This window comes from Schistocerca serialis, chromosome 4 (assembly GCF_023864345.2).
Source record: "Schistocerca serialis cubense isolate TAMUIC-IGC-003099 chromosome 4, iqSchSeri2.2, whole genome shotgun sequence".
NCBI lineage: Eukaryota > Metazoa > Arthropoda > Insecta > Orthoptera > Acrididae > Schistocerca > Schistocerca serialis.
The window spans coordinates 433003183-433026116 of record NC_064641.1 but is presented as its reverse complement, the minus strand read 5'-3'; the positions used below and the strand labels follow the sequence as shown (position 1 = coordinate 433026116).

At 40.9% G+C, this 22934-nt stretch overlaps 1 protein-coding gene across 1 annotated transcript in view; it reads left to right on the top strand.

The window, feature by feature from the left end:
* Positions 1–22934, top strand: part of LOC126474518 (venom carboxylesterase-6-like) — a 105084-nt gene that overhangs the window by 26360 nt on the left and 55790 nt on the right. Inside the window, exons 2-3 of the mRNA XM_050101990.1 lie at positions 13619–13892; positions 18625–18810. Coding sequence (XP_049957947.1) covers positions 13619–13892; positions 18625–18810 — 460 coding nt within the window. The remainder of the gene's footprint in view (positions 1–13618; positions 13893–18624; positions 18811–22934) is intronic.

Sequence of the window (22934 nt, the reverse complement as noted above, 5' to 3'; positions counted from 1 at the left end):
CGACAGCGCTAGTGTGAATGCAGTCATTCTATTAACATTCTTAAATCTGAAGACTTTTTTTTTTCATTTAGCAGGAAACCTCACTTCATTACGTAAGGCCAAATTTTCATAGGGATCATGGTTGATCCCCTCAAACTGTATCCTCTACAAACCTCTGAATGCAGAGTGTTTCGAAACTGTCCTTTCAAGATTAGAATTGGCGTCAGAGCGTACAATTAATGATGGTGACGCTAACATAATTTTTCAGTATCTCCACTGTGAAATTCAAGCATAAGCTTTCTCTTCAAATATGACGCTACTTGCCTACTTCCACTTGGACCTATCCATAATGCAGCAAACAGTAACAGTTTCATACATATATTTGAAACGAAATCTCCAAACAGCGTAATTTATACATCTCAAACATTAAAATTTGGAATTCTGCTCCTGACAATTTTGGAGATGTTGGCCCTACTCGCTAAAATATCCAAGAAAGAAACCGCAATTCACCTCAGAGACTTTAATTGCATCATTGTATATGGTCTTGCTGCAGGGCCACAAGAGAGACTTTAGGAGACTACTTCCATCTTGTTACCGGACATAAAATACAAACTTGGATTTACTAAGAAAGTAACTCGACTACAAGATAAATATGGCCCACTGGAGATGGAAACCTTAAGGGAAAACCTATGCCTTGGCTAACGGATGAATTATAACAGCAGATGAATCTCACGCTACAAATCGAACTTACAAATAGATTACAAGCAAAAAGGACAAGAGTCAATCAACCTGAGAGAAAAGACAACTCAGGCAAGCTAATACACGAATCTACAAGACAAACGTTGATTAAGTGAAGGCAAAGTAAAAGCTACAGCTGATCGGTAGTCCTAAACGAATAATTCACAGAGGTAAATAACATTAGTTGTGAAAAATTCTTTCTTAAGCTGGAAACACTATCGATAAATCGATCATTTATATCAGGTGAACATCTTCTGTACAGGATGGCATCACAGTCCAAACAATCAAGTTCATTATTGACACAATACTACGCTATAACTACTGCTCGTTACTTCCTTAGACCTAAAGGCTCTTGCCTGGACAACGCAGCAGAAATACTCGTTTCCATTAGAGTATGATCCTTTCTACTAAAAGTGGCCTAAGATAATAATGCCTAGTACATGCATAAAGAAGACATATGTTATAATATATTTGTTAAGTAGCTGTGATGTACTAAGTTTTATAGTTCCCTGACCTGGCCAATCTACTATCCGATTTTTTATTATGGACACTTGAGTATACGCTTTAATTACGAACGAAACTATGAATGTATTGCAAAATGTGTACAACAATATTTTCCTTGTTTTATACTGCGTAAGGCTGTATGCAGCAGTTTGGTCTTAAAGTCAAATTTATATACATTTTTCATATTGTAATACAGATTTTGCGATTTTAGGCGTCTTCAGAAGGAAACATTCCCTTTAAAAATATACAGCTCGCGATGTATTTGTTCCAGGTTAATGAAATTTTAATATGTTATAGCCAAATATATTGTTAATGGAAATCTCAAGTTTAAACATTTTCCGATCACCCAAAAGAAGTTCTTTATTTTCGTAAACTAAATTTTTCTCATCACAGGATAAATATATAACTGCAAGCGTGGGTTTGTTTTGAAGGTCTCTTTCATGGTTGTAAGAAGCTGCAACCACTGTGACCATACAGTGGGATACGGATTTTATACAGAGTGATATTGGATAACGATAGTGAGCGTGTTTGACCGTGAGTTTAATAGTGCGTGCGGTAGGGAAGTCAGTTGCTACGTTGCCGCGCTCAGGCGTAACAGTGACAGCGCGGAAGGTATTAACGCCTGTGAGCTTGCTTTGTCTGTGGCTGTCTTTCCCAGCCGCCGGGGGTAGGAAACGGTACGTGACAACGCTGCGCTCCGCTGGACACTGCTAACTGCACGGTCAAACACGCACACAACCACTATCAAATATCACTCTGTATAAAATCCATGCCCCATGCAATGGTTACAGCTTCTTACTACCACGAAAGAGACCTTCAAAACGAACCCACGATTTCTGTTATATATTTATCCTGTGATAAAAAAAAGTTGTTGTTGTTGTGGTCTTCAGTCCTGAGACTGGTTTGATGCAGCTCTGCATGCTACTCTATCCTGTGCAAGCTTCTTCATCTCCCAGTACCTACTGCAGCCTACATCCTTCTGAATCTGCTTAGTGTATTCATCTCTTGGTGTCCCTCTACGATTTTTACCCTCCACGCTGCCCTCCAATACTAAATTGGTGATCCCTTGATGCCTCAGAACATGTCCTACCAACCGATCCCGTCTTCTGGTCAAGTTGTGCCACAAGCTCCTCTTCTCCCCAATCCTATTCAGTACTTCCTCATTAGTTATGTGATCTACCCATCTAATCTTCTGCATTCTTCTGTGGCACCACATTTCAAAAGCTTCTATTTTCTTCTTGTCCAAACTATTTATCGTCCATGTTTCACTTCCATAAAGGCTACACTCCATACAAATACTTTCAGAAATGACTTCCTGAAACTTAAAACTATACTCGATGTTAACAAATTTCTCTTCTTCAGAAACGCTTTCCTTGCCATTGCCAGTCTACATTTTATATCCTCTCTACTTCGTCCACCATCAGTTACTTTGCTCCCCAAATTGCAAAACTCCTTTACTGCTTTAAGTGTCTCATTTCCTAATCTAATTCCCTCAGCATCACCCGACTTATTTCGACTACATTCCATTATCCTCGTTTTGCCTTTGTTGATGTTCATGTTATGTCCTCCTTTCAAGACACTGTCCATTCCATTCAACTGCTCTTCCAAGTCCTTTGCTGTCTCTTACAGAATTACAATGTCATCGGCGAACCTCAAAGTTTTTATTTCTTCTCCATGGGTTTTAATACCTACTCCGAATTTTTCTTTTGTTTCCTTTACTGCTTGCTCAATATACAGTTTGAACAACATCGGGGAGAGGCTACAACCCTGTCTTACTCCCTTCCCAACCACTGCTTCCCTTTACTTTACGAAAATAATAACAACTTTTTTTTGGTGATCGGAAAATGTTGTAACTTGAGATTTACATTAGCAATATATTTGGCTACAATGTATTAAAATTTCATTAACCTCGTACAAATACATCACAAGGCATATATTTTTAAAGTGAACGTTTCCTTCCGAAGACAACTAAAATCGCAAAATCCGTACTACAATATGAAAAAAATATATAAATTTGACTGTAAGACCAAAGTGCTGCATATAGCCTTACGCAGAATAAAACAAGGAAAATATTGGGGCATCACACTTTGCAATATGTTTATTGGTTTGCTCGAAATTAAAGCGTAAATTCGGGTGTCCATAATAAAAAATCCTATAGTAAGAGGAGTTGTCAGGAACCTAATCTGATCAATTTAAACAAATAAAAATAAAATAAAAACAAATGTAATATACATACCGGTATTACTATGAAGAACCATACCCAGTAGAGACGAACTCCGATGCAGAGGCGCTGAGTCAAGCAGGTCGAGCCGCGAGCTGTATAACTGCATGAGTTAAGACCGCAGAGACCAGAGTGACTCCTGAGTTGCTTTGCTCAACGCTCTGGCTAGAGTCGAGAACGGTGGGGTGAGTGTTGAGCGGGCGAGTTCCGAGGGTGGGGGGAGCGGTGAACGGCCACCAGTCACCCGCTCCGAGACAAATCGTCTGTTCTCTTGCGAGCAGGTTGTTGCAAGTAGTTCTTATGTTCTCGGCTAGGAAGCTCTCTGTCCTGTTGCTCGCGTCAACTGCCCAGAGGGCAGGGTGTGCGACTGAAACGATCGCCGATGGAGTGCGATGCTAAGTTAAGGTGCGCCAGACACTGCACGCGGCAGAGGAAGCACAGAGATGGCACGGCATATGTGAAACACAAAATCCAATGGAGCTCTGCACAATGCAGGCAGCCAAGGCAGATGCAGGGCAGAGGCCGGCGCTGGCTGTGTTGTATGGCGTGCAGTGCGCTCTGACCAGCAGAGTCCCCACTGATCTGCACCGACTCTCTCTCTCTCTCTCTCTCTCTCTCTCTCTCTCTCTGCTGTGGGAAACGTTTGGAGCTACCGTTCTTTTTTCTGAATCACTGATTGTTCACTCCTTTGAAAGATTAAACTCTATGAATCAGTTCACGAGTGGATCCCCCATCTCTATTTGATGTTGGTCTTTGTATAATAATGACCCTCTCACTGAGTTATTCACAGCAGTTCACTCTTTGCCTCATGTCTGTATTCATAATGAGTCCTCACCTGTTATACCATTTTCTGCTGCCGTTGATATTATCCCATATTCGTCTGACTGCAAATCCTTAGTTTCGTCCTATTTCAGTTCATTGATCCCCACCACACCTACATTAAGCCTACCCATATCTCTTTCCAGGTATTTTTACTTTGTTAATATTTTCTGACTTGTGATATTCCATGCTCTGTCTAGTAATCTGTTATCCTGGCGTTGGTTAGTCCATCTTTTTCTCATGGTCACCTCCCCATTGGCAGTTCCCTCCCAGAGATCCTAAATATTCGTCTAATCCGGAATCTTTGGCCAATTGAGAGATCATCAAGACAATTTTTTTCAGTTACATACCTCATGTCCTGTGGGAACACGCTATGTGCCTTCAATGCATTGCTTTCCATTGTAATCTGCATTCTCATGCCCATGATCATTGTCCATTCTTCAGCCTTTTAATGGTAGTGTCCCACCCTAAAGGCAAGAGAGTGCCTTGAAGCTCTATCCACTTCTCCGACCTCATTGAAAAGGCGACTGGCAGAACAAGGTTGACTTCTGACGCCGGAATTCTTCGACCGGCATTGCCGGTGATTTTTACTGAAAACTTGAGCAGTGTCTGGGTTAGAACTCGAGACGCAAAACGTGCCCATTACTAGTCAAAGACACTATGCATAGACCACGGGTGTTATGGCAAAGAAGTACTCTCAACCTCGGGTCTCGGAGGGATGACTGCCTCAATTTGAACTTATGTATAAAATATGTTGGAAGCTGCTAAGTACTGTCACTCTCAAATGCTGTATTGATATATTCCAGTTATTTGCGTGCTATCTGAAAGAATCACATGCGAGAAAGTCAAATACAGAAGTACTAAGGAATGCCGGCCGCGGTGGTCTAGCGGTTCAGGCGCTCAGTCCAGAACCGCGCGACTGCTACGGTCGCAGGTTCGAATCCTGCCTCGGGCATGGGTGTGTGTGATGTCCTTAGGTTAGTTAGGTTTAAGTAGTTCTAAGTTCTAGGGGACTGATGACCAGAGATGTTAAGTCCCATAGTGCTCAGAGCCATTTGAACCATTTTTACTAAGGAATGACGACACATGTTTGAAGTTCGCTTCAGTTAAGTTTCAGTTAAGTTTCTGCTTTTTACACCAGCTGGTGAGCATCTTTGGCCGATTTTAGGTGATCTTATGTATCTTCCGGGTGAGTTTGTAGGTAATCGCGAAGTCCTGCGTTTGCAAGATCTTTTCCTGTGTGGTCAGTAACGACCTTAACGAAAGGCAGGAAAACATTCGACTTTGCTGGCGCTTGAGCATCACTACGATTTCTGCGCAGTGGTCTTAACCCTTTTCTTACCTCAGCGAACGAATAACCATACTTGAGCAATTCACTTGTGAGACGTTTTAATTTTGAGTCAAGCAGCTCTGGTTCTCAGTTTTTCCTAACGTCCACTATGGTTTCACTCAGTGAAGTTTTACAACAGCGGAACCGGATTTTGCTTCCCGATATTGCAAACTTTTGCCTCACAATCATGTATTTCAAGTGGAGCGATGAGTTCTGTGAACAGACCGATGATGTCGCTATGGGCAGCTCCTTATTCACACTTATCGAGAAATTCTTTATGACAAAATTCGAGGAGCAGGCATTTGAAACTGCGAAAAAAGAATCGAATATCTGGTTCCGATATGTGGCTGCATGACAGGGAGGAACTGTGGCGTTTTCAAAAACATCTCAACATTATCAATGCGAAGACTCATTTTACCATGGAGAAAGAGGCAGGCGGAAGATTAAATTTCGTTGATGTTCTTGTTTTCACGAAATAAGTTGGTAGCTTGGGTCACACGATTTACCGAAAACAAAAGCACAGAGCGTTACCTGTCGAAACACCAACACGAGAAAAGCGACGCACCATAAAAACATTTGGCGGATAGAGCAAGGAAAATCTGCAAACCAGAGCTGCTTGACGCAGGATTAAAACATCTAACAATTACAACGCTCAAGAATGGTTATTCGTTCTCTAAGGCAAATAGAGTGTTATGACCATCTTGTAGAAATCATAGTTATACTCAAGCAACGGTGAAATCAAAAGTTTTCCTGCCTTTTATTAAGGGCGTTTCTAACAGCATAGGAAAAATCTTTTAGAACCGGAGGTGAGGTGTACTTCGGTACTACAAAAAGAATGGTCATAAAGCGACTAGAAGAGCTCAAGGGCAGTAGTAGAAGAGGTGAGATTTACAGATCACCTGTTGATGGAAAGGAAGAGGGGGATGGAAAGAGAAGAGGGTGAAACTGAATGACATCTGAATTCCGGTGCTGAAGAATATGTGTACCAGTCTTCCACTTTGGGGTGATAGCTACAGCGGACGACGGCAGTGACAAAGGCCAATTGCGCTCTGGTATTCAAACAAGGGACGTCATGCCACTGCGCGGAACCACGCGGAAGCGGAATTTAGCTACGGTCAGTAGCGAGACACAGTGTGAATCAGACATTGAAAGAAGCTGTGGTCTCTCCTGAAAACCTCCTCCACAGATGGAGACGGAACGCTTGGCTTTAAAGTGAAATCCATTCGATCACATCATAGCGTGGGACATTTATTAACTGTGACAATTCCGCCCATGAAAGCTTACGTCTTCAATTAGGTCAACACCACCTTCCATTATTATTGTGAAGAATTTTCCAAAAATTTTCCAAAATAATATTAGAAAACTCTTAAAAAATTTTGAAAACAAGCGAATGTTCTCCAAGACCACATTAGCTGCATACAGGTTCCTTTATTAGGCAACGTAACCGGCTTCACGTCATTATGAGGGCGTCTCCAGATGAAAGACTTTTCACTTGATAAAGCTAGAGAGAATGTACGATGTCTCAACGTTCAATATGTAAACCGATTAATTGCGTAACTTCTCAAAAGGTTAATCATCGAATGTGGAAAATCGGAATTTATTGCTGTAAGGTCTTCAGAGATTAAAAGTTAGGTGGAAAAAAAGAGAACAGCAAGAAAAGGTGTGAGGGATCCCTGTAAAACATCACCAATATTTAATGGCTCTGAGCACTATGGAACTTAACATCTGAGGTCATCAGTCCCCTAGAACTTAGAACTACTTAAACCTAACTAACCTAAGGACATCACACACATCCATGCCCGAGGCAGGATTCGAACCTGCGACCGTAGCGGTCGCGCGGTTCCAGACTGTAGAGACTAGAACCGCTCGGCCACCCCGGCCGGCACCAATATTTATTCAATAACAAAATTTGGCTCTGTGTGCAGGAAAGAAAGCAGTATAGAAACACGTGATAACGAGATAAAGAAAAGCTTCGAAATAGGCTCGTAACGACTGAACTGTGTTTTTATTTTTATTGAGAGTGTACTTCCTTTATGATACAACACACTGCCATCATTTGGACTCCATAAAGTAGGATAAGACCTTGTAAGAGGTTCACCATCCTGCTGGAGCTACCGCAATTTCGATGTATTGCTCACAAGCAACCTGCGACAGATAATATCTTTGCTGCAATAGAGTCGCAGGTCAGAGCAGTCTCGGCGGGAGTTGCAGTCGCTCACTGCAACAGTGCTGCTGTATTCTGTCGCTGGTGCAGCGCAGTTCGTAGCCATGTATTGTAAGGTAAATTTTATTATTTTTATTGGCATTTTACTTAAATTTAAATAAATGACTGGATCGGGCCTGTTAATGACTTAAGGCAAAATTATTCCTTTTTTTGTTGGCTGGTAAAAATTATATTTTGAATATCATTTACATTATTGCTACAGATCTACAATCCATTATATGAAAAATTGAATATTACAAATCTGGGTCAACTGGTGCTGATGAATCACAAAAGGGCTGACACAAATTCATATTAACATCTCAGACAAGTGACTTAACTACGCACATGCCAATAAAAATAATATAATTTACCTTACAATACATGGCCTTGAACTGCGCTGCACCAGCGACAGCCTACAACTGCACTGTAGCAGCGAGCGACTGCAACAAGTGAAGAGACTGCTCTGACCTGCGACAATATTTCAGCAAAGATATTTTCTGTCGCAGGCAGCGCGTGAGCAATACAACGAAATTACATTTGCTAGGGGTTCACCACCCTGCTGGAGCAAATGTAATTTCGATATATTGCTCACGCGCTGCGGCGACAGAAAATATCTTTGCTGCAATACAGTTGCAGGTCAGAGAAGTGAGCAATACATCGAAATTACATTTCCTCCAACAGGGTGGTGAACCCCTTACAACCTTTAAACTGCTTCGACGTAGGCCACAGCCTCAGTATCGCTGATGTACAATAAAGCATAGCTTTAAGTTGAGATCACTCCTTTAAGGTGCCAAGGCTGTGTTATGATAGAGTCAGGGTCTAACAACTTGACTATTTGTAAACGTAGTCCTAAAATGCAGACCATATTGAAAGAGGAGCACATTTACCACATACAGGATCACTGTGAGGTGGTTAAAACCATAAATAATGTAGGTCGCCTATAAACTGTCAATTTCCTCCTCTACAGTGCTCCTGTCACAACAGTCCTCTGTAATGAATACCACACAATATGGACTTTCAGTAGCCTGATGCAGGACTCTATCACTGCATGACAGATTAAAAATTTCATAGTACTTCACCACGGTCTCGTCTTAGTATCGGTGATGTACATGAACTACGGTTTTATTGACCTTGTGGAGATGTTGTTTGTGCCAATTCGACTCCTGTTCTAAATGTGGACTACATTTTACGACTACATTTAGTAGGGAGTTAATTTTTAGACCTTCAGTTTATTATAACACAGCTTTGGTACTTCACCGGAGCATGAATTCTGACACTTTTAGCTTTCACCTTACGGAGTATAAACTGCAATTACAGCTATTCAGTGATAAACCATTTAAGAAGTTACGCAGTTATTCGATTTACGACTTGAACGTTGGGACAGCATACAATCTCTTTAACCTAATGAAGTGAAAAGTTATCATCACCTGAAAATCAGTTTATAATGGTGTGAAACCCGTTGTGTTCCCTAATCAAGATACCATATTCTATAGCTAATGCGGCACTAAAGAATTTTCATTCGTTAAAAAATAATAATATTAAGATTAATTTGGAGAATGATCGGTAATTTCTTTACCATAACAATGTATAATCTAAACTGTTGTTGCCTTACTAAAAAATCGTATGTTCCTTCCACTGTCCCCAGGGAGATATCTAGTGGCTGCACTAGTACATCACATCAGTTTGTACGCAAACGTTTAACTTTAGATTACATTAGCCTTAAACAGGTTGTCTGCCTGAGCATTTACGAAAATGTTACACATAAGCCTTTATCGGTTAATAATTTCAGTGGACCCAAACTGTAAAAAATATTTCGTAAATGGAATGTATCCAATAGTATTCGGAGGTTGAGAGTAAAGTGGAGAAAAGGAGAACAGGAAGAAAAGAAGTGAGGAATCCCTGTAAAAGGACACCAACATTTAACCACTAACAAAATTTTGCTCTGTGTATAGTAAAGAAAGCATTACAGTAGCACACATGATAACTGGATAAAAGAAACCATCGAATTAGGCTCATTATGACTCAATCGGTTTTTCACTTTTGTTGATAGCGTAGTCCCTTTGTGATACTTAAAGCGCAATGCCACACTGACGTCATTTAACCCCTGTTAAATATGACAATGCTTTTAAACCTCTTCAACACAAATAACAGTCTCAGAATCCTTGATGTACAATAAAGCATAGCCCGAAAGCGTCGGGAAACATTCCGAGGAAATGCAGCTCATCATCTTTGGCCAGTACAACGTCGACCAAACCTAAGGTACAACACGACCGATACCTGAGCTTAATTTTATGACGAAACCCATTAATATGTGTAAAGTTTCGCTGCCAGCAACTGTGTATCGGAGACTGAAAAGCAAGTGACCGCTCAAATGTTTTGGTGTTTGGGGAAGTATCGCCGTTCAGAGATATCGAGATAAAGCACAAGAAACAAATGTGCAACCCTTTCAGATGCATTTGGACCAATCATCTTCATGGACTATAATGTTAATTCGCATCGAGCTGCTGTGATGGATGAATTCACCGTGGGTGAAGATATCCACCACAGTGGTTAGGGAGGTTGAATTTAAGCGTTACACGGCAAATCAGAGATGTAATCGCAACACATTCACCTGCAAATATGACCTCTTTTTGGGACCTATACGAAATTGTTTTACAGGGATGAGATCGACAGTCGACAAAGCTCTTGAATCGTCTCAAATGGCTCTGAGCACTATGGGACTTTATATCTACGGTCATCAGTCCCCTAGAACTTACAACTACTTAAACCTAACTAACCTAAGGACAGCACACAACACCCAGTCACCACGAGGCAGAGAAAATCCCTGACCCCGCCGGGAATCGAAGCCGGGAACCCGGGCGTGGGAAGCGAGAACGCTACCGCACGACCACGAGCTGCGGACTTGAATCGTCTCATAAAGAGGATGTACGTTTGGAAAATAGCTTTACATTTCTGTGAAATACGATTATTAAGTTTCAGAAGACCATATTAAATTAAGTCTTGATGTCGCTCTCATAGACGAGATGCTTTACCAACAGTCATTTTCTTCTTCTACAACCACATGTACAACCGATTCTGTAAGTGTACTCTACTTTCCTGATCATGCATAAGACTTCTGCACTAGTGTACGTAGAGGACAACCAGGCACAGAAAGGTGCGTTTCTAGTTCATAAGGAAATGCTAATGACCGCTAGGGAAACAAATCTGGCAAATGAACTGCCATTTGCTGCGTAAATTTAGGGATGGGTAAACCTTGCCAATGCAAAGAGCAGAAATTTGCAGAAATAATTATATAGGAAGAATGTTTAGGAGGAGGAAGGCACTCAGGTATTGTTAATTAAATTATAAGACTTATATTAATTGACGTTTTGTGTTGAACTGAATAATAATGCATTTACTTATTTCATTAGGGAGAAGAAATCTTGGTGACCGTAGAGCAAGGTACACTGCTTGGACAAACAGCCACAAGCCTCTACAACACAACATATACAGCTTTCTTAGGAATACCGTATGCTGAGCCCCCTCTTGGGGTACTGCGATTCCAGGTGAGCTCTGAATTATGAATAGCAGTATTACTCGATGCCAGTGATAATCTGGCATATAAGCGGCACAAACGAGGATATCACTGAAACAGCCGAAAGGTAAGTCAATGATGCGTACAAAATTTTTTGAAACACTAATGAAAGTAACCAACAGAAACACAGGTTTTTCCATTAATTAGTTTGTGATAAAGTTTAACTTTAGAATTCCAGTTCGACCATATTCAGCAGCATACTGACGTATCACTTCCAAACCACTTTGTTCATGTAGTGCAAACTGAAATTAACCAGTTGACAAGTACTGTCAAAGAAGAACTTGTCTTGCTAAAGAACAATTTCGTACTAGAAATACATAGCACATAATTCATGTCCATGGTTCTATTTCTACAGTGACGTTCATCGAGCTCTTGGTGTTTTAGCACTATTAAAAACACCACTAAATTAGTGTACAGCGTGTTGAGAGCTAAAACAATAACAATAATTCATTTACTAAGCTGCATTCCGTGAGAGACGAATATATAAATGTTGTTTCACTACAATGCAGAACAGGTAAACAATTAATATATGGTAGTATGTCTCTGTTGACGGTAGTCAGCCCCCTGTTATTATTGGAAATAAATTCGCTCAATGCAAATAATTTGGCTTCGCTTTTGTTAGGTACAAACGTACTACCTATTGGTGACATATGATAATTTGTGCCGGACCCGGATTCCAACTGGGATTTCCCGCATATCGTGAGTTATTCGCATTCGGCGTATTTATATCGAAGTATAATAATCAATACAAGCTAATTGCGGTTTGCGAAAGCTCTTTGGTGCAAACTGTACTTTGCTTTAAGACTCTTCCATGAATCTCGTAGAAATAGCACAAACACTGGCCAAATACAATACTGAAGCTGGAAATAAATCTTTCTGTCTCAAATTTTATTGAATATCGAGGCAAATGCGGTAACTATGACACAAAGACTCCAATGTAAAAGCTTTGCACAAATCGTAATATGCAACACTGGCAACATATGAGCGGGCCCATAAGTTTCGACTAAGTTGTAAAAGTTTAGTAGTGCAGCCCTTACACATCTTCCGTACAGCACCGATCTCTCCCATGTTTTTGGAGCCGAGAAGAAAGACATTCGTTTAGCCGTCGGTTGCTTCGGACGAAGAGTTGCAATCCTGGGTACAATCATGGTTCCACAGACCACCACTAACATATATTTACCCATGAAGGCTTTGACTGTGTTGTCTCACTGTGGGAAAAATGTATTAAAATTTATGGTGACTACTTTGGAAACAATAAACGGTTTCCATAATGAAATTTTCACTCTGCAGCGGAGTGTGCGCTAACATAAAGCATTCGGTTCGGCACACATTCTTAATCTGCCAGGAAGTTTCAATAAACGGTTTACTCAGTTTTTTCCACCTGTCTCGTTTTAATTTGACTGCCACTTATAAGAAATGTGTATTAGGGAAGTGCCCACGGATTTCAGCTTCTTTCGTACAGTATGAACATAAAGAGTGTGAACAACAGTATCTGTCGTAGAGACATTCGTACAGTAATTCCTGCGAATGTTCGTCTGTAAAAAGAACATGAAATCCTTATACGTTACAGAAGTGCTGTTTCTTGTTCAAGTGTACTGCTGAGTGTAGGCCTAGTTGCAGGAACTTAAAGTATTGAAGAGTGTAGCATCAAGTTTTCACACTATGAAATAACATGTTTGATGGAATTTGTAAACAGGGCAACATTATGAAATAGGGTAAGCCGAACGAGGCTGCCCTGTTTTAAGCAGACTGGTCTGCTATTTGGAAGTATGGAGGCTCCAGTCTTCCTACGACAGTCCCGACTTCCCTCGTAGTACTGCAGGCCAATGCCGGGATGGTTCCTACTATAAGGTCACTACTCTGTCCAGATCTTGTCAGAATATATGTGAGCCGGCCGAAGTGGCCGTGCGGTTAAAGGCGCTGCAGTCTGGAACCGCAAGACCGCTACGGTCGCAGGTTCGAATCCTGCCTCGGGCATGGATGTTCGTGATGTCCTTAGGTTAGTTAGGTTTAACTAGTTCTAAGTTCTAGGGGACTAATGACCTCAGCAGTTGAGTCCCATAGTGCTCAGAGCCATTTGAACCATTTTGAATATATGTGAATATCTCTCCATAATATTTAGTTTTTTTTTGGAGGAGGAAGGGGAGATTGTATTACCATGTCATGACCAATGTCATAGTATAAGCCATGGAAAGATGAATGAAAGTACTGCTGCGGTTAATATTACTCAGACTGGCTGTGTTGTTCCAGGCTCCACAGCGTCCACCTAGTTGGGAGGGTATTCGGAATGCCACCCAGTACGGCAGCGACTGTGTGCAATCTAGCGGCGGCTCGGAGGACTGCCTCTACCTGAACGTGTACGTGCCGGGCGTCCCGCAAGAGGGTGCAGGGCTGCCCGTGCTCTTCTGGGTGCATGGCGGAGGATTTTCCGCCGGCAGCGGCTCTGACCAGGAGCACGGACCTGACTTTCTCGTCTCCTACGGCGTCATCCTGGTCACCATCAACTACCGACTTGGCCCACTCGGTAATACGACCATTCTCCCCACTGAACAGGCGACGTAACGAAACGTACACCCTTCTGCACCTAACACGCTGTTTTTTCTTTTCTTTCTCTTTTTTGAGTCATCAGTCTTCTGACTGATTACATGAAGTCTGCCTCGAATTCCTCTCCTGTGCCGACGTCCCCATCCGTGAGTAGCGCATCCTCAATTATTTGCTGGATGTAATACAATCTCGGTCTTACTCTACAGTTTTTGCCTTCTACAGTTCCCTCTAGTACCATGGATGTCATTCACTGATGTCTTAACAGATGTCCTATCATCCTGCCCCTTCTCCTTGTCAGTGTTTTCCACGTATTCCCTTCCTCTCCGATTCTGTGCAAAACCTCCTCATTGCTTACCTTATCAGACCACCTAATTTTCAACATTCGTCTCTAGCGCCACACCTTAAATGCTTCGATTCTCCTCTGTACGGGTTTTCCCAAAGTTCATTTTTCACTACCATACAATTCTGTGCTGCAAACGTACAGTCTCAGAAATTTCTTCCTTAAATGTATTTGATACTGCTAGACTACTCGTGACCAGGAATGCCCCTTTTGCAAGTGCTAGTCTGCTTTCTGTGTCTTCATTGCTACGTCCATCGGTGGTTATTTTGCTTCACAGCCATCAGCCCTAATGTTAAGTTTCTCGCAGTTCTCATTTCTGCTACTTCTCATTACTTCGTCTTTCTTCGATTTACTCTCAGTCCATTTTCCGTATTCATTAGACTGTTCATTCCATTCAGCAGATCCTGTAATTCTTCCTCACTTTCACTGAGGATAGCAATGTAATTAGCGAATCGTATCATTGATATCCTTTAGCCTGGAATTTTATTTCCCTCCTGAACCTTTCTTTTGTTTCCATCACTGCTTCTTTGATGTAGAGATTGAACGATAGGGGCGAAAGATTAATTCCTGTCTTACACCCTTTTTAATCCGAGCACTTCGTTCTTGGTCGTTCACTCTTATTATTCCCTCTCGGCTCTTGAAAATGTTGTATGCTGCCCGTCTCTCGCTACTTTTCTCAGAATTTCGAACATCTTGGACCATTCTGTGTCGTCGAACGCTTTTCCCGGTCGACAAATTCTATGAACGTGTGTTGATTTTTCTTTAATTTGGCTTCTATTATCATCCGCAACGTCATAACTACCTCTATGGTGCCTTTACCTTTCCTAAAGCCAGATTGATCATCATCTAACACATCTTCATTTTTCTTTTCCATTCTTATGTATATTATTCTTGTAAGTAACTTAGATAAATGAGCTGTTAAGCTAATTCTATGATATATCTCGCACTTGTCGGCTCTTGCAGTCTTCCGAATTGTGTGGATGATATTTTTCCGCCGGCCGCGGTGGTCTAGCGGTTCTAGGCGCTCAGTCCGGAACCGCGCGACTGCTACGTTCGCAGGTTCGAATCCTGCCTCGGGCATGGATGTGTGTGATGTGCTTAGGCTGGTTAGGTTTAAGTAGTTCTAAGTTCTAGGGGACTGATGACCACAGATCTTAAGTCCCATAGTGCTCAGAGCCATTTGAACCATTTGATATTTTTCCGAAAGTCAGATGGTATGTCGCCAGTCTCACATTCTACACATCAACGTGAATAGTCGTTTTGTTGGTAGTTCCTCCTATAATTTTAGAAATTCTGATGGTATGTTATCTATCCCGCCTTATTTAATTTTAAGTCCTCCAAAGCTCTCTTAAATTCTGATTCTAATACTGGATCCCCTGATCCCCTATCTGTTTTATATCGATTCCCGTTTCTTCTTCTGCCACATCTGACAATTCTTTCCTCTCATACAAGCCTTCATGTACTCTTCCCACCTATCCGCCCTCTCCTGTGCATTTAACTGGGGAATTCCTTTGGCACTCTCGATGTTACCACTCTCGCTATATCTTGAGTCAGGTCTTCCGATAACCAATTCTTTCTCGATTTCTTTACATTTTTCATGCAGCCATTCCGTCCAGCCCCTGCAACTCCTATTTATTTCATTCTTTAGCGACTGGTATTTGTGTATTCCAGAATTTCTCTGAACACTGTTGTACTTTCTTCTTTGATCGCTCAAGTATTTCTCTGTTATCCACAGCTTCATAGTCGACACCTTTTTATTTCAGACTTCCGTGATTATCCTTCCTAGTGATGTCCATTAATCTTAAACTGTAGTGCCTATTAGGATATTCTTTATTGATCTATAGCCTCAGAGTACTTTAAGTATATCTCGTCATTCCTTAGTACTTCCGTATCCCGCTTCTTTGCGCATTGATTCTTCCTGACTAATCTCTTAAACTATAGCCTACTCTTCATCAGTACGACATTGTGGTTTGAGTCCATACACGCTTCGGACTTCTCTTTAAAATCCATTATCTGATTCATGAATCTCTGTATGACCGGCCTCCTCTTGTGATTCTTAAACAGAGTATTCGCTGTTATTAGCTGAAATTTATTTCAGAACTCAGTTAGTCTTTTTTCCTCTCTCATTCCTTGTGTCAAGCGTATGTTCTCTTGTAACCTTTTCCTCTACTCCTTCGCCTAAAATTGCATTCCAGTGCCCCTTTAAGTACTGCATTATGTAGTCAACTTGCTCTATGTAATTGTCGTTACAATAGATTGACTGGTGTATTGTACCACCTTCTGTAATTTATAGTTAATCAGCATCGGCATTTCAGCTTCACTCCTTGAAAGTTTGATAGTGACCTGCTTCTTTATTTTTAAATTTTCCGAAACTTCTGAATGTGGACAGGTAAACCACAGCTGAATTTACAGCCATATATGAAGAGAAAAGAGGGCACCATTAGGGCATAACATTCTGTCCATGGCGAAGTCAGCAGAGCTGTGTCTCAAGTTGAAATTGGAGACCTCCTGGAGGGAAATTGGAGATGCGTCTTTTTCGAAGGTGTCTTCCTGGTTTTTAACTTAAGCAATTAAAAGAAATCGCGGAAAGTTTAAATCCGGATTTAAGAGAGAACCGAACCGCAGTTCTCTCGAATGCGACTCCAGTGTCTTACAATCTAAGGTGTATGAGAGGTCAGGTTTCCTGTACAGAAATTGGCTCATCGATATCATCTGGCGGAAACTCTATGTTTAGTGTTCCCAGGGTTGCAAAATATGATGCTAGGCATATGTTTGCTTGTGCATACATCTACCTGTTAAATAAACAGTGATATAATTGTATAAAATTCATTTGCACACACATAGACACACACACACATACACACACACACACACACGCACACACACACACACACACACACAAGATTAGAAGTACTAAAATCATTTTTGTATAAGTTCTAAAAATTTGGGAGAAAGGGAAGTTCAGTAGTTAAGCTCTAAAGTACTGGAGAAATTAATGTGGGCGATTGATCATTGAACTGAAAACATCTAACATAAAAGGTTAAGCAAGATATTTCATAAAGTTTTAAAAGCTTTATTGCACTTCTCTCACAGTCAGCTAACACGACGGACCTCCACCTGAACCAGCGTCTTCACTCTCGTGATAATGTGAAATGAACTCGGTTAAAATGTGGCGTACAGTGATTTGCACGCCAAGGCAGTGACAAACTGAGAGAACTTCTCGCCGGAGTATGATTTCATTTTTCAGTGGGGACTGTCCTATTCGGAGGAGGAGCACAGTGACCGACAAGGAGTCCCCTGCAGCTGGGTGGTGTGCTTCCCCGACTGCGTTTTGTTATTCCTCACTGCCAGCTACTCCTCCTTGCACCTTCGCAAGGTTCACTGATTCAGGAGTGAGAAATGCAGGGGAATAGTGGACTGCGTCACGTTCTGGTGTCTGCAGATCCCTATGGCAGTTTGGTCTGCCTCTTCGGCTCCACATACTGCCGTGTGACGTGGTAACCAGTAGAGTAACGCATTCTCAACAAGAAGAATTGTCCCTCTTACCTTTTGCATTTTGTTCGCTGCATACATTTGGTGCTATGCTAACAGGGCGCCCACTATTTTGAAGAATTGTCATCAGTCTGCAGCTCGTGGCCTAGTGGCTAGCGTTGCTGCTTTCGTATACGGCGTCCCGGGTTCAATTCCCGGCCGGGTTGGGCATTTTCTCTGCCCGGGGCTGGCTGTTTGTGTTATCCACTTCATTTCATTATCATGATCATCATTCGTGGACGTGGCTATATTGAAATGTGTAAAAATGTCTTTTTGCGAGCGCTGATGACCGCGCAATTGAGCGCCCCACAAGCCAAACATCATCATCATCTTCATTATATATTGTTATCAGGATCGAAGATACTTCTGCACTAAATATATGTATTCCTCTGGAAGGCATACCCTGATGTTATGTTCCTGGAACATTACCGACAGCCAAGGAAGCTCTCCTTACTTCAAACCACCAATGTGCTATATAAAAATCGTGATGCCTTTTCGAAACTGCTGTAAAGTAAAGGCTTCAGAATCAATATTTAAGAACACTCCCTCTTCAGATTTACCACACCTGCTACGTCGGAATCTTTCAGGGAGCGTCGTGTTTAAAGGAATCTAAACGATATGCATTTACATGAACTGGCACCATGTTCAAAAGTATCCAAACGACCAAAATTTTGTGGCATGTTCAGATATATCCAGTGATCTGAAATTTGGGTAAATTAATTCCAAGCATTAAATTCACGAATATATTAGTTAGAACGGCGAATTTCGGATGCAACTGGGAAGCATTCGCCAGCTGTCCAACAAAAGCGTCAACAACGTGTGTATCTTGTCTGTCGTGCAGGTTTTCTGAGCACCGAAGACTCCGTGGTGCCTGGCAATGCTGGGCTCAAGGACCAGCGGCAGGCCCTGCTGTGGGTGCAGCAGAACATCGACAGGTTCGGCGGGGACCCGCAATTGGTAACACTGCAGGGGCAGAGTGCTGGCGGCGTCGCCGTGTCCTACCACCTCGTGGCGAACGCGTCGGCAGGTGAGGGACCGCGACTGTAGCTCGCAGACAGCCTGATAAGATTAAGAAATGGATTTGTGTACAAGTTCAAGGCGAGATATCTGTACTCGATATCAGTAAATTTATGTTTGTTACTTACTGTTCACTGTTTGCAACTGTGCTATTTTAGGTGTTAACTACTGAATCGGAAAAATTTTCAATAGGGCACTCATCCACCGGTCGTCTAATGTGTGAATTTAGCTGTTGAGAACTAAACTTTAGTAACCAATTACGAAAGTTTCACAAACTCTCCACTACGTTACTATCGTCCTTTCGGTGCTGCTGATGAGATAAGATTATTGATACATGGAAGAACCCTGGAGATACTAAAAGGTATCAGATAGATTATATAATGGTAAGACAGAGATTTAGGAAGCAGGTTTTAAATTGTAAGACATTTCGAGGGGCAGATGTGGACTCTGACAACAATCTATTGGTTATAAACTGTAGATTAAAACTGAAGAAACTGGAAGAAGGTAGGAATTTAAGGAGATGGGACCTGGATAAACTGAAAGAGTCAGAGGTTGAACAGAGTTTCAGGGAGAGCATAAGGGAACAATTGACAGAAATGGGGGAAAGAAATACAGTAGAAGAAGAATGGGTAGCTTTGAGGGATGAAATAGTAAGGCAGCAGAGGACCAAATAGGTAAAAAGACGAGGGCTAGTAGAAACCCTTGGTTAATAGAAGAAATATTGAATTTAATTGATGAAAGGAGAAAATATAAAAATGCAGTAAATGAAGCAAGCGAAAAGGAATACAAACGTCTCAAAAATGAGATCGACAGGAAGTGCAAAATGGCTAAGCACGGATGGCTAGAGGACAAATGTAAGGATGTAGAGGCTTATCTCACGCGGGGTAAGACAGATACTCTCTACAGGAGAATTAAAGAGACCTTTGGAGAAAGGAGAACCACTTGCATGAATATCAAGAGCTTTGATGGAAACTAAGCAAAGAAGGGAAAGCAGAAAGGTGGAAGGAGTATATAGAAGGTCTATAGAAGGACGATGTACTTGAAGACAATATTATGCGAATGGAAGAGGATGTAGAGGAATATGAAATGGGAGATATGATATTGCGTGAAGAGTTTGACAAAGCACTGAAAGACCTGAGTCGAAACAAGGCCCCGGGAGTAGACAACATTCCATTAGAACTACTGACAGCCTTGGGAGAGCCAGTCCTGACAAAACTCTACCATCTGGTGAGGAAGATGTATGAGACAGGCGAAATACCCTCAGACTTCAAGAAGAATATAATAATTCCAACCCCAAAGAAAGCAGGTGTTGACAGATGTGAAAATTACCGAACTATCAGTTTAATAAATCACAGCTGCAAAATATTAACGCGAATTCTTTACAGACGAATGGAAAAACTGGTAGAAGCCGACCTCGGGGAAGATCAGTTTGGATTCCGTAGAAATGTTGGAACACGTGAGGCAATACTGACCCTACGACGTATCTTAGAAACGAGATTAAGGAAAGGCAAACCTACGTTTCTAGCATTTGTAGGCTTAGAGAAAGCTTTTGACAATGTTGACTGGAATACTCTCTTTCAAATTCTGAAAGCGGCAGGGGTAAAATACAGAGAGCGAAAGGCTATTTACAATTTGTACAGAAACCAGACGGCAGTTATAAGAGCCAACGGGTATGAAAGTGAAGCAGTGGTTGGGAAGGGAGTGAGACAGGGTTGTAGCCTAACCCCGATGTTATTCAATCTGTATATTGAGCAAGCAATAAAGGAAACAAAAGAAAAGTTCGGAGTAGGTACTAAAATCCATGGAGAAGAAGTAAAAATTTTGAGGTTCGCTGATGACATTGTAATTCTGTCAGAGACAGTAAAGGAATTGGAAGTGCAATTGAACGGAATGGACAGTGGCTTGAAAGGAGGGTATAAGATGAACATCAACAAAAGCAAAACGAGGATAATGGAATGTAGTCGAATTAAGTCAGGTGATGGTGAGGGAATTAGATTAGGAAATGAGACAGTTAAAGTAGTAAAGAATTTTTGCTACTTGGGGAGCAAAATAACTGATGATGGTCGAAGTAGAGAGGATATAAAATATAGACTGCCAGTGGCAAGGAAAGCGTTTCTGAAGAAGAAAAATTTCTTAACATCCAGTATATATTTAAGTGTCAGGAAGTCGTTTCTGAAAGTATTTGTATGGAGTGTAGCCATGTATGGAAGTGAAACGTGGACGATAAATAGCTTAGACAAGAAGAGAATAGAAGCTTTCGAAATGCGGTGCTACAGAAGAATGCTGAAGATTAGATGGGTAGATCACATAACTAATGAGGAGGTATTGAATACAATTGGGGAGAAGAGGAGCTTGTGGCACAACTTGACTAGAAGACAGGATCGGTTGGTAGGACATGTTCTGAGACATCGAGGGATCACCAATTTAGTATTGGAGGTAAGCTTGGAGGGTAAAGATTCAGAAGGATGTAGGCTGCAGTAGGTACTGGGAAATGAAGAAGCTTGCACAGGATAGAGTGGCATGGAGAGCTGCATCAAACCAGTCTCAGGACTGAAGACCACAACAACAACAACAACAACAACATGGCTATTTACGAATCTGATGGTACTTCGCCTGTCCTGAAAAAAAAAAGAAAATAAATAAAAAGGTGGTTAAGCGTTCTTGTTCCCAGTCGTGATGCTTTCGCAGATGTTGTTAAAAAGTCAATCAACAAGGTTTTGTTTCATTGTCCGTAGTTAAAAAGTGCGCAATGCCTATTTTAAACTTTATTGATTAAGCTTGTGTCTTGTTTTTAGTATAAAATATTTGTGAAGTTTTATGTACTTCGTGAAAGATATTTTTAGACCTATTGTTACTATCTATTAACGTATATTAGTTACACAACAAGCCTAAAAAGTTGTATTTTTCTAAATTTCAGTAGCATGAAAAGCAAACTTCTATTCCTAGGATTAGCAGCTACCGCCAATCAATATGGACTTCACTAAATCTGTAAATGAGCACAACCTATTCTGTTCTTCAGATAAGTAGTTCATTTTATTCGCAGAATTAATGAGTCTATTTTTTGTGTTATAGGTCTACCGATATTTTTTCTGTTTATATTTTTTTAATTTTTAGATCTGATGATGGCTGTAAACCAGGTAACCGATTATCAGTTTTAATGAAATTTTTTGTGTCGGAGATAGTGAAGTTTATAATCTGATGCGATACATAGGTCACTGAAGTCCTTCACAGGTCCAAACGTCCATAATTCCTCTTTTATGTCTAACTTGGATTTCGGTCATCTTGGCTCATTAATTCTGTAGCAGGTGCATTTTATGGCTTAGAAATGATTATTTAAGTTTTAATGCTATTTAATAGCTTAGAAAGTAGCACTAAAAGATTTCTAAACTCTGTCCATTGAAACAAAAGAAAGTATATTTGAAGAAAATTTTAACAGCCAAGGTTCCATTCAGTGCTATTTATTCCTGATTACCGGTTTCAACTGTTAAAATTTTCATCTCTTGATCTCCAAACAAGTTGTTGTTATATGTCCTGTTCCATTATGACTATGTCACACATGCGATGTTGACATTACCAGTGAATAGCATGTAGCACATTCCACACAGGTGTATTACAAATAAAAACAGGTTTGTCATAAGTAGAACAATGCAGTTAAAAAGCACCTTAGCAGCATTGTTCTTATTTCTGACAATCCTGTTTTATACTGTCCATAATAATGTCAACATGGCGTTTGTAATACAGTAATAATGAAGGAAGACGTATTACAATAAGTTTTCTGAAGTTCAGAACATGACATTCTTAATTGTTAAAAAGGTCATCAGGAATAAACAATAATGAAAGTGAACCTGGCTATTAAAACTTTCTTTAAAGCAAATTCAGATCTCTAGTACCACTCTCTAATTATGAGAAATTACTATCAAAGAAATATTTGAAAAATCTTTATGTTACAGTTACTTGGCGATTCACTTCTATATTTTACAGTGACGAAAGAGACAGCATTGTGTTCATATTTAGACACAGATATTATCATTTTCCATTGAAATATTTGTTAGTTCCTGTACATTTGATGTCTTCACATTAATTTGAATGCGCGCAAACGACAATCATTGTGAGTGATACCTGACTGCGCATCAA